The sequence below is a fragment of the Apis cerana genome, linkage group LG9 (genome assembly GCF_029169275.1).
Source record: "Apis cerana isolate GH-2021 linkage group LG9, AcerK_1.0, whole genome shotgun sequence".
Classification (NCBI taxonomy): domain Eukaryota; kingdom Metazoa; phylum Arthropoda; class Insecta; order Hymenoptera; family Apidae; genus Apis; species Apis cerana.
Window position 1 is genome coordinate 8,372,668 of NC_083860.1, and position 15,864 is coordinate 8,388,531.

Sequence of the window (15,864 nt, forward strand, 5' to 3'; positions counted from 1 at the left end):
TTTCAGCGCCGTGCCTATCGAAAAGGGAACCCTGATCGGATCGCAGTTTTCTCCGAATTTCGTTCTCGCCTTGGTTTAACTAAGCAAGCCGAACTTTTCCAACTTTCTCCGAAGTTTTTAAATTCTTCCAAAGCTTTTCCAAAAATTCCTGCGTCGATTATTAATTCCGAAAAACTTTGGAATCCAGAGAGAAAGGAAAGAAAACAACGCATTCCCACGATCTGATTCCTTGTTGCGAATCGCTCTTTCGTCGCGCACCCTAAAAATTCTTTTCAATTCTTAACGAAAGGAAGGAGGAACGTTCCTTTTTTTGCTTTTCCCTCTCTTTCTCTTTTCTCCCTCCCCTTCTTACTCGGCGCAGACGCGAGGCATCCGGTTTCCCGGTTGACACATTCGATCGCTGCACACATTAGGATGTGAAACGTAATCGTCGTAAGTCCTGTTTCGAGAAAAATGGATTCCGAATGTCCTCGTTAGTTTCCCTTTTACGAGCATACCCATCTGTCCTCGCCGCTTTCGAATTGAATACCGGAGGGATTTAGTGGCGTTTGCCGGGTAAAACGCGATATACAATATCGTCTGGAAATGGAGATTCGTTCCGTGGAACATTATCATACCTATCGTCCTTTTTCCTATGCTAATTCCACCTCTCGCGTAATCTTCTCGATTATGTATTCTTCCATTATATATTTTCTTCGTATCCTATTTCTTTATCCGTCTCTTCGATACTTGAATCGATCGTTTCCAAGAATCGTGGAAAGGAAATTATTTCAATAATTCGACGATGCCGATAAACGGTACGAGGGAGGAGGAAAAAAGAAGAAGAAGAGGAAGTAACGAGGGTTGAAAAAAATATTATCGAATATCGTAAAAATTATTCGACGGAACAAGATATCGCTCGTTGGAATACAGTTCTCCTTTCCTTGGAATCGATAACCCAGAAACCCAAATTATTTTTGCGCCTAAGTCTGAATTAGGCGGCCCGACACTGTCATTGTGCCATTTTTAATCTTTCTTTCTTCTCTTCCTTCCCTCCGCCAAACTTGAACGATCCCTTTGAAATCTGCTCTACCGCCCATTTCTAATTCCTCGATCGATCCCTCAACTTCCACTCAAATCCTCTCAATCTCCGAATCCAGACAAACTGCAGAAATTATAATAACCTTCTTAATTACGAAGAATCGTAAGAAAGAGCGTGTTTGCGTGGGTGTGCGTTCGAAAGGGTGGGATCGCAAGTTTCTCCACAGGCGAAACAATCATCCGGCCGTCAAGAGGAGTCGAGTTGTTCGTGAAAGTGGCGTACAGGTCCGCCGTAAAGTGCGGCGCATACATATCCGTCTATATCGATCGGCCTAAATATATCGAGGCGGATTATTAGCGAGAACCTATGCCACGCGGTCTAACTATGGCACGACCGCATTGTTCCACGGGGTTACAGAGTAAACGTGTCTCTCGTGGAGTTCGAAAATGAATCGATCGATCCGGCCCAACACCCTCCCACCTATAGTTTGTCCCTCGTCAATAACGTTGCTCGCCCCGCATCGTTCAATCGTGAATTCGTAATTTCGTGAGGATTTCGTTTCCAATTGTGGAAAAAAAGGGAAGGAAAGAAAAGAGGAAGAGTAGAAGATCTCTTTAATTACGATGCAACAAAGGATTGAAAGGAAGGATTTTGATTTCTCTGGCGTTGGGAATGGAAATGTTATACGTTACAAGGAGGTTAGAGGGTGTCGTCCATTTTTATCGCATCCTCGACAAACCGATGATAACCTTGCAACGAAATGTGACGTATTTCGCGCTTTTTACCGGAGCATTCTAACAACCGTGTTTCACCATCTGACGCCATTCAGTTCCCAGAGTATCTACGTACACGTAATATCCCTTCCCCCCTCCCCCTTGAACAAAGAAACTTTAATATCTCTGCTAAAGCTGACCTCGCCATTTCGACCGCCACTCGAGAAAACTTTCCCGATGTACCTTCGCGCTACTTATAATCGTTACGAGTTTCCGCTTCAATTTATAATACCTCTTTCTTTCGTTCATTTTCGATCGAATATTTTTTCTTTTTTTTTAACCAACTTTAGATGAACGAATCTCCGAAGAGAATTCGAAATTCGTCTTTCTTAATTTTAATCACTCGAACATTCTAAAACGACCGATTCCGTTGAATTCATTTCGACGTGTATAATCTTTGCCGGTGCTGGTTGCGCACGTTATCTCGCGTAACCCTTTATAAATCATGCTTTGAAGGCATGTGCGCGCTGGCTGCGGCTTTAATGAGGAAGTGACTTCCAACGTGTCACTCTCCGTTATTTGTACACGGACAGGGCGTCACGATGGCTCGGCTTAGACGGTTCGTCCTCGCTCCAAGCCTCGTGTTCCTCGGTCGAAATTATTACGATGCGAGAGGCCTTTGAGTTTTGGAACCTCGTTCGTGCAGCGAATTTAAAACTGTATTCTTGGAAGAATACAGCGGAAATATCTATCCATTTGAAATCGTGATATCGAACGATCCGTAATAAATAGTCGCATAGATTAAATTTAGAGAAAAAGATGTAGGCAAGCGCGTACGGATGGATATTTTTAGAAACGCCCGTCTATTTTCGATCTTGGAATGTTTTCTTAGACGATGGCACGATGGGAGGATAGAGATAGGACTAAAACGGTGCTACGACGACGAATTAATCTTCGATATCAATTCCGTAATCTATGTCAGATTACTTAATGGGATGACCCCCACGGCTATTTCCGTGTATGTCACCCATCGAAGTTCATCAGACATAAGCGCGCACACAGTTTAAAATCGATCCGCTGTCGCGATCTAATGCAAGAACTCGGTTTTCTTCTTTCTCCCTCTCTCTTTTCCTTTTTTCTTTTTTATTTTTATCGTATATATGTATATATATATATATCGCTTCGTGGTCGATTTAGAACCAATGCAAATGCATCGAGCTTAATGGTTGACGACATGCCAAAAGTTCGATAACAAACGTTGCCGTTCGTTTTTCTTTCCATTCACTAAAAATTCCATGCAACGACTCACGAAACTATTTTCGGCTTGAAAAGGACCATTAGAATTTTTTTTTCTTTTTTTTTTCTGAAAATAAATATACCCTCTCGTATCGTCGTAACAGATTCGCTGTTTTATCTCGAAACATCGATACGCGACACGTTTCGTTTCAATTATTATTCCCTCCCTTTCTATTCTTTTTTTCCCCCTTTGGCAAACGGAAAGGGCCAACATGTGGCGCGATAAGATAGACGGATGATCTCAGCTGACCTCCACTTTTTCCCTATTCGCAACGGCTTTTGCACGATTCACGCGTTTCGTTTCGTTTCCCTGATAACCGTCCAATTCCGTCGACGAGGGAACCGGGTTATTTCGTGCGGCAACTCGATTCATTTTTTAAATTCGCCGCCGGATCGAGGACGGGGGAAGAACAAATGTTAACGTTTGGGAACCGATGTACAGGATTTCAAAATTGACGAGAAGAATTATTCTTCATCGAGTCGGTTAATAACTCTTGATAATAGTAGAAAAAGAAAACTTGTAATTTTTAAACGTAAACTCGTCGTCGTTATCCTCTTTGTTCTTTGATCACTCGTTCGATCGAATGCACGACATACACACACATACACGGGACGTGGAGATGCGGTTGATAAGAAGGATCGCACGAACGCCGAGCGATTTTTGCTCGTGGAGAAACGATCCACGAGTTAGATACGATTCCGAGCCAGACCCATTTTCCAACGGGCAACATAATTACCATTGCCACGCGTGATGCATGACCACCATTTCTCCGACTACATAGCCACGGAACGACGATTGCTGGCCCCGTGCGACTCGCCGGTCAACTCGCAGGATCGAAGATAAAACGGACCATCGATGCGTGCTTGCCCCTCGTTTATTTTCCACCTTCCCTCCTGGACAATCGATTTTCTTTTTTACTTTTATCTTTGTTCAAATGCGTTCAAAAAAAGAAGGAAAGAAAAAAGTCATCGAGAAATGTACATTTTGCAACGATAATAGTAATAAAGAAGACTCTAACGTCGATTATTATTCGATCTAATGTAAAATGATTTATTTTCGTTCCGCACAAATACGAATCTTGTTAATTATTCGTTTTAAATTAAGAGGTACTTGATTAATCCTTAATTTTAATCATTCTATTAAATATTAGATACATATGTAGCGAAGCTAGAGAATCTAAAAGAACAAGGAAAAGACAGAAAGAGAGAAAAAGAAAGAGAGAGAGAGAGCAACTGATGACGGAGCAGAAGCAGAGGCGTTATCGAGCGACTCACCCCTACCAGCCTTCATTCTCTCTCTCTCTTTCTCTCGCGCGCTCACCTTTGACTCTCTCCGTGCCTTTCTCCGCTTGCACTCTCTTTTGTTTTTTTTCCTTCTTCCCAACTTTCCACCACAATCTACCTCTACCTCCCTTTCCTCCTTCTTCGCCCCTTCTTCTTCCCTCGTTCGTTTTCTTTCCGCCAAACCACCTGGCAGTTCCCTCCTCCTTCCTGCACTTTATCTCTCTTCCTATCTTCACCCTTCCTCTCACTTCTCACACACAGTCTTCATACACTTCATATTTGCCCGTACTCTTTTCTTTTTTTTTTCCCTCCTCTCTTCCAGTTCATCTTCTTCCCTCCTCGCTCTCTTTCCCCCGTTTCCACGTGACCCTATTTTCTATCCTTCCTCCTCTTCTCCCAACGATCCCTTTCTCCTCGTCGCCCGCCCTCGTGAACTCGCCCTCGTCGTCCCTCGTGCTCGCCCACCCCTGCTCATCCCCCTTCCTATCTCATGAAACGCGTGTACTACGACCAGTTTCCAGAGGGGGTTGCATTTCGTTTCTTGAATCGACCTCCATCGACGACGGAATTTCCTCCCCGCAAGCTGGGGAGAAAAATCGAGCACAGTCACGTCGGTCGGTTTTTTCGAGGTCGAGCCACCTCGGGGGTGACCCGCTTCCTCCTCCTCCTGCGAAGAATTCATTCGAGATACCTCCCATTCCCGACCTCGTTAACCTTTGCCGCGCAGTCTTCGCCGATCCGAAATAATTTCCCGCCCTCCGGCCAATCTTGTAATTTGCTATGGTATTTACAACCGTCCCTCCTTTCGTTCGTTTGTTCTTTCACGAGGCGAAAAAAGAACGAGATGCTCTTCTCGCGAGAGAAGGAAACGAGGATGCCATTACATGGGGAAATATTCCGTCCACTCTACTTTATTTCTCAAAATTTGTTTAGAAAAGAAAATCCGATTTATTTATTCATTTCTTTTTTCTTATTACAAGAGAAACGGCAGAAACTTTTTAATCCGTCGAAATAAATATATATATCGTGAATATTAGTTGTCGAGTTCCGTCCCCTAGGAATCGAGACAGATGTTAGATGGAAAAATAAAGTCGAAGGGAAGATTGCCTTGTCTAAAAGGCGAAGGAGAGGGAAGTCTCGAGTTAATCTTGCCGCCGATCTAATCTAACTAAACTAAATGGAATTAAACGAGAGGGAGGTTCGTTAAACACGAGCAACGCCGCCTCTCGGAATAATTGTCTCTCGCGATTTACCGTTACAAGCCATGAAACGGAACGACGTGACACCTTTCTCCCTTATCATCCCTTCCAACGAGTCTCTCACTTAATTGCTCCGAACAACGCTCGCCAATCTCAAGGGGAGCGAAACCGCCGAAATTTTTCGTCTCGGATAGATTCCAGGACCGATTTCTGGAAACTTCGAATCTCGAGGGAACAAGATCGGCGAAACTGAAGTGAGAGAGAACCGGTTTCCGCGCTAGATTTTCGTGGGACAAGGATTTGGAACCGTTTTAATTGCTCGAATTCCTGCGTTTGTTGCCTGTGAGGGTGGAAAGGCACCCTCGAAGCGGTTCGTGGATTCGTTTGGAAACGGATTTCAGGATACGCGGACGACAAAGGGTCGTATCACGGTCGATCGATAACGCAGCCCCGTTGACTTCGACGAACTGGGGCGGGGGGGAGGGGGTGTTGGCGAGTTACAGAGGGAAGCGGACACTTTGATGGAAGACTTTTTCACGGTGGAACGGGCCACGATCGTCCAAGACCTGCCCCGATGGATCGTTAAAAGCCCGTTAGAAGAAGAAGAGGAGGAAGAGGAAGAAGAAGAAGAAGAAGTTTCTGAAAGTTTCGTGTAACTCGAACCCTTACCTCTGTTTGATCTCTTTTATGAATGAATATCTCTCTCTCTCTCTCTTCGTCGATATCACACTACGATTTCTTTCTTTAGGATTCTTTCCAAGAATTGGAAATAGATCTATTCGCATCAGTTTGTATATAACTGTCACTTTGAATAACGATCGAAGGATTTTATTTTTCGTATGGAAATCATAAATGGAATAAGAGGGATTAAGAGGATTAAGAATTAGCGTCTATCTATTAGGAAGTTTGGTAAAAAAGAAGGAGGATAGAAATTTTCTTGAAACAGAGTTTTCCTTAATTTCTGGCCAGCGAGGGATTGTCGGGGCGCGCAGAACCCGATATTACAACGCAAACGTAGAAACCACTCTCTGGTTTCTTGGGGTCGTCGTACCTTAGATCGATGTTCTGGCGAGAAGCGAGGTTTGCCAGGCGAGGCCGGCGTAAAAGCAGTTTCGTCTGGCACGAAACGCTTGTCGTTTCTTTCGTAACGTGGTTATCTCGCGGCTCCTCGCGATCCCTCTCTCCACTCCATCCACAGATCGAATAAAGCTGAGCTTTCACGGGTAGCAACGAGAAAATCGGGGGAGGGGATCGCAGCCTCGTTTCGAACGATATCTGTTCAATGATTCTTTTTTTTTAATGATCGATGAAGGAAGAAGGAGGAGAAGCGAGGAGGCAAAGAGGATTATTTTTATCAGGAACGGCACACGACCAACATGAATTATCCCTTCTGCGGGATGATATTTATGCATCGATTTTTGCCCGATAAAACCCCCATGAAAACTTTTCCCTCCAAGCATCGTTATTGGCCATAATCTAAGAAAAGCGTGGAAACCGTCAAGGCCAATTTTCTATCCGTGCGCAAATTGACACTTTTCTTCTCGGCTATTTTTTTTTTTAACATTTTTATTCACCTACTTTTCTCCCGATACAACAACTTTGCTCCTCGAATAACGTCGAGTGTCTGTCTAGTTTAACAATAAGTTGAGTAAAGAATGCCGGTCGTAAATTTCTCTCTCTCTCTCTCTCTCTGTCGGATCAGGAACGATCGCGTTACAGTTGGTTTCAAATGGGGCAGGATGACCCACATACGCGAAATTCGGTCAGAGAAAATGGCGGGATTTAGGTCAGGGGAATTTAAATCGTCAGGATCCGATGGTGCGGTTTTACGTTGTCCTTCGCGCTTGACGTCATCGATTTCTATACGCGTCGCCTCCGTCGTTGCGGATCGTCGAGGATTTTATCGTTTACGAGGAAAAAAGAAGGAAAGAAGGAAAGAAAGAAAGGGTGAACGCTTCGTTTCAGAACGAAAAAACACGACAGACTGGCTGCATAATTTAAAATGGCAGCGAAAAGGTAAAAGTAAACTTAGACGAAGGCCTCGTGATTCGATCTATCATTTATTTATCATCGAACGATCGATCTCCGGCTCTTTTCCTATTTTTATTCGACGCGCTCCCTCTCCGCCAAACTTTTGCTCCCAACGTTGAAAGTATCGCTTCCTTTCGAAATTTCTCTCAAAATTTTCCAATCCAACTTCGAAACAACAACATATACGGCGAATGTTTTCGTGTTTTCCTCTTCCTCGGCTCGATATTTCGCGATAAAATTTCTATCGAGCACCGCCTGTATTTGTACACGCGTATTGTGACCTATCGACCGTGTTTTATATCGTTACATTTTATGGCCACGAGGAAAATGGTTGGACGCTTGATGCCTTTGTCGCTTAACAATTACGATAACGTAAACATATTACGATATGGTGGCCGGTGAGCGCCTATACCACGTGCATATCTAATTCATGGTTATTTATGGTAGAACGGGGATATTATAAAAAAAGAAAAGGGAGGATGAAAAATATTTAAGCGACATGCACGAGCCACCGGGAGAGATCGATCTATCGTGCAACGACCCTGGATAAAAAAAAAAAAATCAAAGAGTTGCCCGTACTTTGCTCTGTTTCTTGGTAAAACTACGTCACATTTTGCGACCCATTTCGTATTTTTTCCTTCTTTTTTCTCTTGGGAAGCTCGTTATCGCGTGCTGTTGGAACACTCTTCCGTTCAGAGCTTCTCTCCTTTCGTCTCTTCTTCTTCTTCTTCTTTTTTTTTTTTTTTTTTACGACGAGGAAATTTATGATAAAATAACATGGAGGAAAAACACTTTAATTAAAGACGTAAACGGTTTATAGGTCCCCACCTTGAAATTTCTTTCTCATTTCGCTTCAGTGCTTACAATAATAAAACCGATGGTCGAATCCAATCGATGTCTACAAACCTCGATAAAATTTTTATTCAAAATCTATCCTCGATTTTCCTTAACGAAAGAAACGAAAAGAAAGAGGATTCGTGAGGATTCCAAATAGAAGATTCGTTCAAGTTCTTGCCATCGAAAAATACAAATCCCAAAAGAATATCAATTGGCAATTGTATACAAGAATATCACAAAGATATCCAAACTATCTATTTTTTTTCAAATCCTCTTTTTTCCATCTCTCAACTCGTCAGAGTTGTTTGTCAAACACAGACTAAACACACTTTTCATCCTATCATTAACCCTTCCATTAGTAGACTCTCCTCTCGAGCTTGGAAAAAAAAATATCGATTCTCTCTTTCTCCATATTTCATTGACTTCTTCCTTCTCTTTCCTCCACCCTTATTAACCAAAGTTCCACCGTATTAAAAGAAACATCGATTCTCTCTTTCTCTCTCTCTCTCTCCCTCCCTCCCCATTTCTTCCATATGGATTTCGTATTCAAGTGAAACGTCAATGCAGGACCCGATTCGTTTCAATGGACGAAACGATCGGTCAGCGTCCATTATCAAACGCCATCTCCAGGGAGAAAGGCGGCGTAAGAAGAAGGAGAGGTTGTTTTCACAACGGGGGGCGTAAGAAGAAACGCCATCGCGAGATAGGATTTACGCGATGGTTAATAGGATCTCGTCTTAAGAGGGGCTTCGTTTAAACTTTAAACCCCCGCCTCATCTTCCTCGTTCCTCCTTCGCCCCTCCTTTCTCGCGTTCGATAGCCGGGTTGTAAACTGTGTCGATGGACGATACCGATCGCACCCCCGAGAGTACTGTTATCGAGGGAGAAAGGTAGAGATCGGGTTCCGCCGAGGGGTTAATCGAGGACTAATCGTTTCGAAAGAGGAACACGCGACACGTCGTGCGTACACGTCGACACTCCCTCTCTCTCCCCCTTCCCTTCGTCACGATCTCGACAATCAAAGGGGCAGGAGGAAGGAGAATCGTTACACGGGATCGTTGCAGAAAACGCGGTGTTCGATTCGGCGGTTTCGGTTCCCTCCATTTGCGATTCGATGGAGACATCGCGCGTTGAGAATTTCTCCGTTAAGGATTAAATTCAGAGCGAGAAAATAAAATGAAAATACTCCTCTTAACTGGAGGATATAAAAATTACATCGAGTTTAGATTTAGGATTGGTTTCGATACGTGATTGTAAGGGGATTCGTTCAAATTATTAGGGGTATTGTAAGTTGAGAAATTGGGGGATGGAAGGGAGAACGCATAGAGAAATCCGGGGCAGGTAACTGGGCTAGTAGGAGTGAAAAGGGGGAATTCGGCCATGGCTTGGTGGACTGATTTCGTTATGGGGGTGACTGACGTCACGGGCTGGTGGGAGTTGACTTCCTCCCCATCCTCCGCGCCCCGTGTCATGCCCCGTGTGAGCGAAAATCAGGTCGATCGTATCGAGCTGCTCCGCCGCTTCCGGTCGTCATCGCGCGCCCTTTGGCACGCTCCAAACTTTGTCCACGATATACGATGAAAAATGAAAAATGAAAAATTAAAAAAAAGCTGAGCGTGCGGGCCGATTTTTCGATCGGCCGCCTCGCGAATTCTGAGTTAATTTTACGACTAGAGCGATCGTCGAAGGGAATGACACGTTTATTTATAATTGTTATCCGACTGATGGTGTCGATACCGCTTTGAAATCGAAAGATTTTGGTAGAAGAGAACGGCATATATTTCCATATCTGTCGAAAGTCGAGTTATGCGAGGATCTCGATGGAAGAAAAGATTTTATTCGGGCGAAACGAAAATAGGGTTGGCTTATGAAGAGTGCAACGTCGAAACATGCCTCTCTATAATCATCCGGGTTGCGAGAGCGTTTTTTTCTTTTTTTCTTTTTCTTTTTTTTTCGTCAGCGTATCTCCTTTGTCCGAATGGCGTCGCGTTGCCGTCATTAACGATGTCTAACGAGCTTGACGAACGCCCTGGAACAATATCCATGGAAGCAGGATTGAGTGGCAAATTCCAGAAGAGAGAGTCGCCGAAAAACGGGATAGAGAAGGGATAAGAAGTAAGGAATAACAAAGAGAGAGAGAGAGAAAGGGAGAGATAATAGAAAAATCGAAGTTGGGAAGGGAAATAAACCGATCGAGGAATATCTTGAAACCCAAAGCCTGAAAGTGGGATGGAAAACTTCTTTATAAGAAGCTTATGAAGGAAGATACTACTCGGAGCGCTTTAAGAAGAATCTTAGGTTGGGGAGGAAAAAATTGTTAAAATTAAAAAACCGTTAAAGAGAAATGTACATACGTACGTTGAGAAAGGAGTTGCATAAGTTAAAAAAAGAAGAAAATAAGCGAAAAGAGGTCAAAGTGATTCAGTTAAAGATCCAGGCGGAAAAAAAAAGTATAAAGAAGATTGGAAAGGCAAGAAAAAGCTTTCTCGAGTCGCGGGTCCAAAGAGTACGTGGATGGCGAGCCAACTTCCGCCAAAAATATTGACTTTGCTCGTCTCGTGAAAAAAACCAGTCACCGATCTCTCTTTTAATTCTCGTAATCGGCCCCGATCTTCCACCCGTTTTACTGCCATTTCTTTAGAACGAACGAGAGGGAATTTATGTTAATCGCGTTTCTGAGATTTCCAACATCGTGAATATCTATCGGGGAATCGGAAAACACTCGAGATTTTTGACAGCTGAGACAATTTAACAATCTTGACTTCGTTTTTTGATAGCAAGAAAAAAAATTATAGAAAAAATAAAATTTCGTTTGTTAAAGTTTTGCGATCGTTCATTTTGTTGTTCCAGTTTTTGCATTAACTTGTGGAGAGAGAGAGAGAGAAAGAGAGAGGAGAGATCGAGCGTTTATTTAAACAGAAATAATTAAACCTCTTTTCTCAAAAGGGTTAACGAGGCTTTCCCTCGTGACGAGTTTCTATCGATCCGCTTATCAGTTTCATGCTCCAAGTAGTTTCACGTAACTCGAATGTGCAATTAACCTCGTGTACATATATATATATATATGTATATACGTCGAAACAACAAGTCTCTCGAAAACGTCCAACTTTTCCCAACCATCGCGATAAAACAATAAGAAAACAAGGATGGAAAGACGAGTGCCTTGTTTTTTCAACTTTTCGTTTCGAAAATTGCGAAAATCCCGAAGAGCGCGAACAACGGGCGAGCCAACCCTTCTTATTAAATTTTTATGAAACGACCATCCAAGCACGTGTCCACCGCATTGTTAAAAAATTTTCATTTTGTTTCTTCCGTTGCAGAAACAAAGTATGATGGTTCGCCAACTGGAGGAGGAGCTGAGGATGCGGATGAGGGGGCCGAGCGTCGAGATGCAGCAACAAATGGAAGTTTTGTACAACGAGAACGAGCATCTGACGCGAGAGATCGCCATACTTCGCGACACGATCAGGGTGAGTCTCTCTCTTTCCTTCCTTCGCTTCGAGGATGGAGAAAAAAGAAGAAACAAAAGAAGGAAGAGAAACTAGCGGTAGCGCGATCTTTCCAACTCGAATCTTTTGCATTCCACCGAAGGGGGAACGTTATCAATCCTTCTCGCTCCAGTTACCTCGCTTATCGCGACGCGACGTAATAAAAAAAAAAAAAAGGAATGAAATATACCGGATCTATTTTTAACTCGGCCGTCTTCGCGATCCGGGAAACGTAACCCTGAACTTTTCTTCGACTATAGAATAGGGAACGTCGATTCACGTTGAGCCACGAGTCTGTCCGTGTACGGAAAATAATGAATTTTCGGGGAAGAATGGAAGCGTGGTCGGCTTACAGATTGGAATTCACCGGAAGAATGGCGTCCACCGTCACAGGAGATCATTATGATCGCGAATAATGGGGGATAGAAAGCGCGAGAACGGGAGCAAAGGCGGATCGTGAAACCTTCGGCCATCTTTTACGCTCCGTACGACCCCGCTCCTTCCGTTTCCGCCCCTCGATTAGCATCCCGCATAAAACCGAATAACCTCTTTCCTTTCTCTTCTTTTTTCTTTTATCTCGCGCTTCCAAATCCTCTCCTCCGCGATGGAACTTCGCGCCCGATCTTCTTTGAGATACCAAAAGCTATAACCCAGCTACGTGTAATCAAATAGTCTATTTTCGATCAAGGCCTTTGTCCGTTCATCATCATCCATTGTATCTAACGAAACCATTATTCATCCTTAACGAAACTGTATCGCAAAATTTTCACGAATGAAAGTTCAAAAATATTATAATATCTTTTCTTCTTTTTTATCGAAAACATAAATGGAATAGAAAGGTGTAAATAAAATGGAATCTATTTAGAAAGTTTCATTCTTTTAGAGACGTACAGGATGTCGAAATGTAAATTCTGGAAAAGCTCGGGGGATCTATCTCGTTAATCTCCGTGCGATCTAATTTAACCAGGGCGCAACACGAGACGCGTGTGTTCCACCGTGGAGTTTATTGATCCAGCGGCCGGTTTCGGAGAAACCGTTGGATCGCTTTCGGCGCCACTGGCCGGCAGACTTAACGGAGTTATTGCGGGAAGCTGATAGCCGCCGTTGCCAAGATTTCCGGAAGCATCGAGAAGCATCTTTGGCAGACAATATCGGTCGTTTACCTTCGACAACACCCAAACCTCTCTTCTCGTCTATTTCGGTTGTCGCTTGTGTGACGCTTGGGTGCCCTCCTTCAAACCGCACCCGTTCAGAGATTAGACGAACCCTGTCCACCGTTAAATCGCTCGTTTCCTGTCGAAACTGCTCGTGATCACCTCCTCCCACGATAAAATTACGCTTCTGATCCGTTCTAACTGGTGACGATGATGATTGTGATTCGTCGCGATTGAACGAATTCGAGAATAAAAATTCTGGAGGAAGGGATCGGAATTTTCACGATCGAGAAAATTAAAGATATTGCTAATTCTCGATTCGAGTGGGGAAAAAAGTTGGAAAGAAAAGAGTCGTTCAAGAAGGCCAACAACGGAGTCGTGATTGAAAATTCTGGCAAAATGAGTTAGCGTGATGGTGTCGTCAGCCAGGCGAAATGGTCGCGTAGAGACAGGTCAAACGTGCAACGCACTGGAAGCAACTGGTCGCCTTTGGCCACTGGCCAAATTATGCAGCCACTTTCTGCCTGCATGTCCTCGCAGCCAGATTTAATATCGAATATCGCGCCAGGCGTATCGATACCAATAATCATTTCTCGATCCCCATCGTCCAGGCCAACTCCCATCGAGTTTAACTCCCGCCGATCTTTCGGACGTCGTCTCTCGGGAAGATCGATTCTTTCGGTGGATTTGGAGGAGAAGAAAGAGGGAGAAAATTGGGGGACAAATCGTGGAGATGGGGACGATTGGCAAATTCAATTTATTCGGGATGAAGGCGCGTAAAATTGGAAGGAGGAGAATCTTTGCTCGGAGGAGAATTCGTCGTAGTGGATTCGTTGGGATATTTCGAGCGTAAACGAAGGCGCGGAAAGGCTTCGTTTATTGAACTTAGAACGTTTAACATTGAGCCGGCCGCATTTATTTTCGGCCATGCTTTGGGAAATAGGCGAAAAATTCATTCAGCCTCCGGCAGCTGGTTTCGCCGAAAAAATAGAGAAATAATCAACCTGCCCGAAGGTTTGATTGTTTCTCGAACGAAACTGCCATTAGTATTGTTCCCTCGTTTCTTTCATCGATCGATCTTTTATTCTCGCCATTTTTCGCGAATAATAATCTCCATATCGTCTTAAATTACCGTGTAAAGAATTAAACTTCTTGGAGAATAATAATAGTTCGTTGGTATAGAAGCAGGGATAAAGGAAATCTGGAAAAATCGGAACACGGAAATATTTTCTTGGGAAAAGCAGGAAAGGAAGAAAGGTAGAAAGGTAGAAGTAGACTCCAGTAGGTGTCTATAATTCCTAAATTCGTCTAAATTCGTCTTATACGGGTGTCAAGCACCGCCTTTATCTCCTCCAATCGCGTAAACGAGCATTTTACTTATGAAACAAGCAAACTTTCCCCGCTTCGACTTTCCATCCTTCGATTTCGATACGTGGAACAATCCTCCGATCGCAATTCAGGAACATCGTGGACGAAAATTAATGAACGCTTCGCTTAAAAAAATCGTAGAAATTTAAAATCAGTCAATGCGTTAATTCTTCCCCATTAAAGACGAGAAGTGGACATTTTAAAATGTTAAACGATCTCGTGTTGAACGGATGGAACGACCGGGTTTTTTTTTCTTGACTTGATTTTTCATGGATCTGGAAAATTGTGAGAACGAATTCTCTCGCGAACGAGGTTGGATTTTTCTCGATTATTTACCGACCGAGTTGAAATTTGCGCTCTCGTCGCGCCCACCTAAAATGCAATTCCAACGTTTCCTCTTTCTTTCCACTTACAGGAGCTGGAATTGAGAATAGAGACACAGAAGCAGACACTGCAAGCTAGAGATGAAAGCATCAAGAAGCTGCTCGAGATGCTCCAAAACAAAGGGATGGGTGAGGCATTCCATTCAAATTCTAGTTTCCTAAACGAACACCGCCATTTTTACTAATTAACATCTCATTCGTGCAACAATGGCATTCCAGGTAGTTTCAGACCGAGGCAAGATTGAAGTGAAAAGACGATACAGTAAAAATCTGTATTTCACCTTAAATCGTTAAAACTTGATTCGATAATTTTAATTTTAATAATAAAACGGATTGATTTAACTCTACGCGCTCGAAAAATATTCCAACGAGCGTCTTCTCCACGCTCGAATTCACTTCAGTTTTGTCCGAGATCGTTTCGGTATGTCCTTTCTTAAATGTGTTTCATCTTTTAGCCAAGATTACATGTACGATCATTTCTGCAGAGACTTTTATTATCCTGCATCACGTACGACATTCTAACGATGCGAAGATTCGCTTCGTTTCGATTAGCAGCATCGCTCTTTAGATATAAATATAAAAAAAAAGGGGGCGAAACGATATTCCTCATTTCTTTGAAAAAAAAAAGAATAATTAAAAGATCGAACGAAGACTTTTTTCGTGTGCGTAATAAGAGTAAAAACACGAGAATGATCGGTGAGTTGTCGCGCGATTTGAAGTGAGCATGCGCTCGTTGCGTTCTCCTAATTCCTGGGAAAATAATATAAAATAAACGAGCGCGAGACGACGCGTTTCACGCGGCTTACGAGAGGCGCGATGATCGTAAAGAGGGTGCACAGAGTAGAACAGGAAAAAGGGATAGATTCGATGAATTCCAGACGAGTTTTGTCCGCGCGCATACGCGTTTCTATCTACAATTTTCGCCCGTAACTTGATAATAATCGGGGGTGGAAAAGATTGGTCGCAACCGCGTCGATCTCGTGGCGTGAACATTGGGAAATGGAAATGGTGAAGAGAGAGGCTAGGCGAGAGAACCCATCTATTTGCGTAACAACGTTTCACGCACGGAAATAATATCGCTGACTTTCGC

At 43.3% G+C, this 15,864-nt stretch overlaps 1 protein-coding gene across 3 annotated transcripts in view; it reads left to right on the forward strand.

The window, feature by feature from the left end:
• The window catches only part of LOC108004465 (ELKS/Rab6-interacting/CAST family member 1), a 53,875-nt gene that overhangs the window by 6,762 nt on the left and 31,249 nt on the right, over positions 1–15,864 (forward strand). For all 3 annotated transcript variants that reach the window (XM_062079420.1, XM_062079418.1, XM_062079419.1), the window contains exons 2-3: positions 11,702–11,851; positions 14,807–14,903. In XM_062079420.1, the coding sequence (XP_061935404.1) occupies positions 11,702–11,851; positions 14,807–14,903 (247 nt within the window). The remainder of the gene's footprint in view (positions 1–11,701; positions 11,852–14,806; positions 14,904–15,864) is intronic.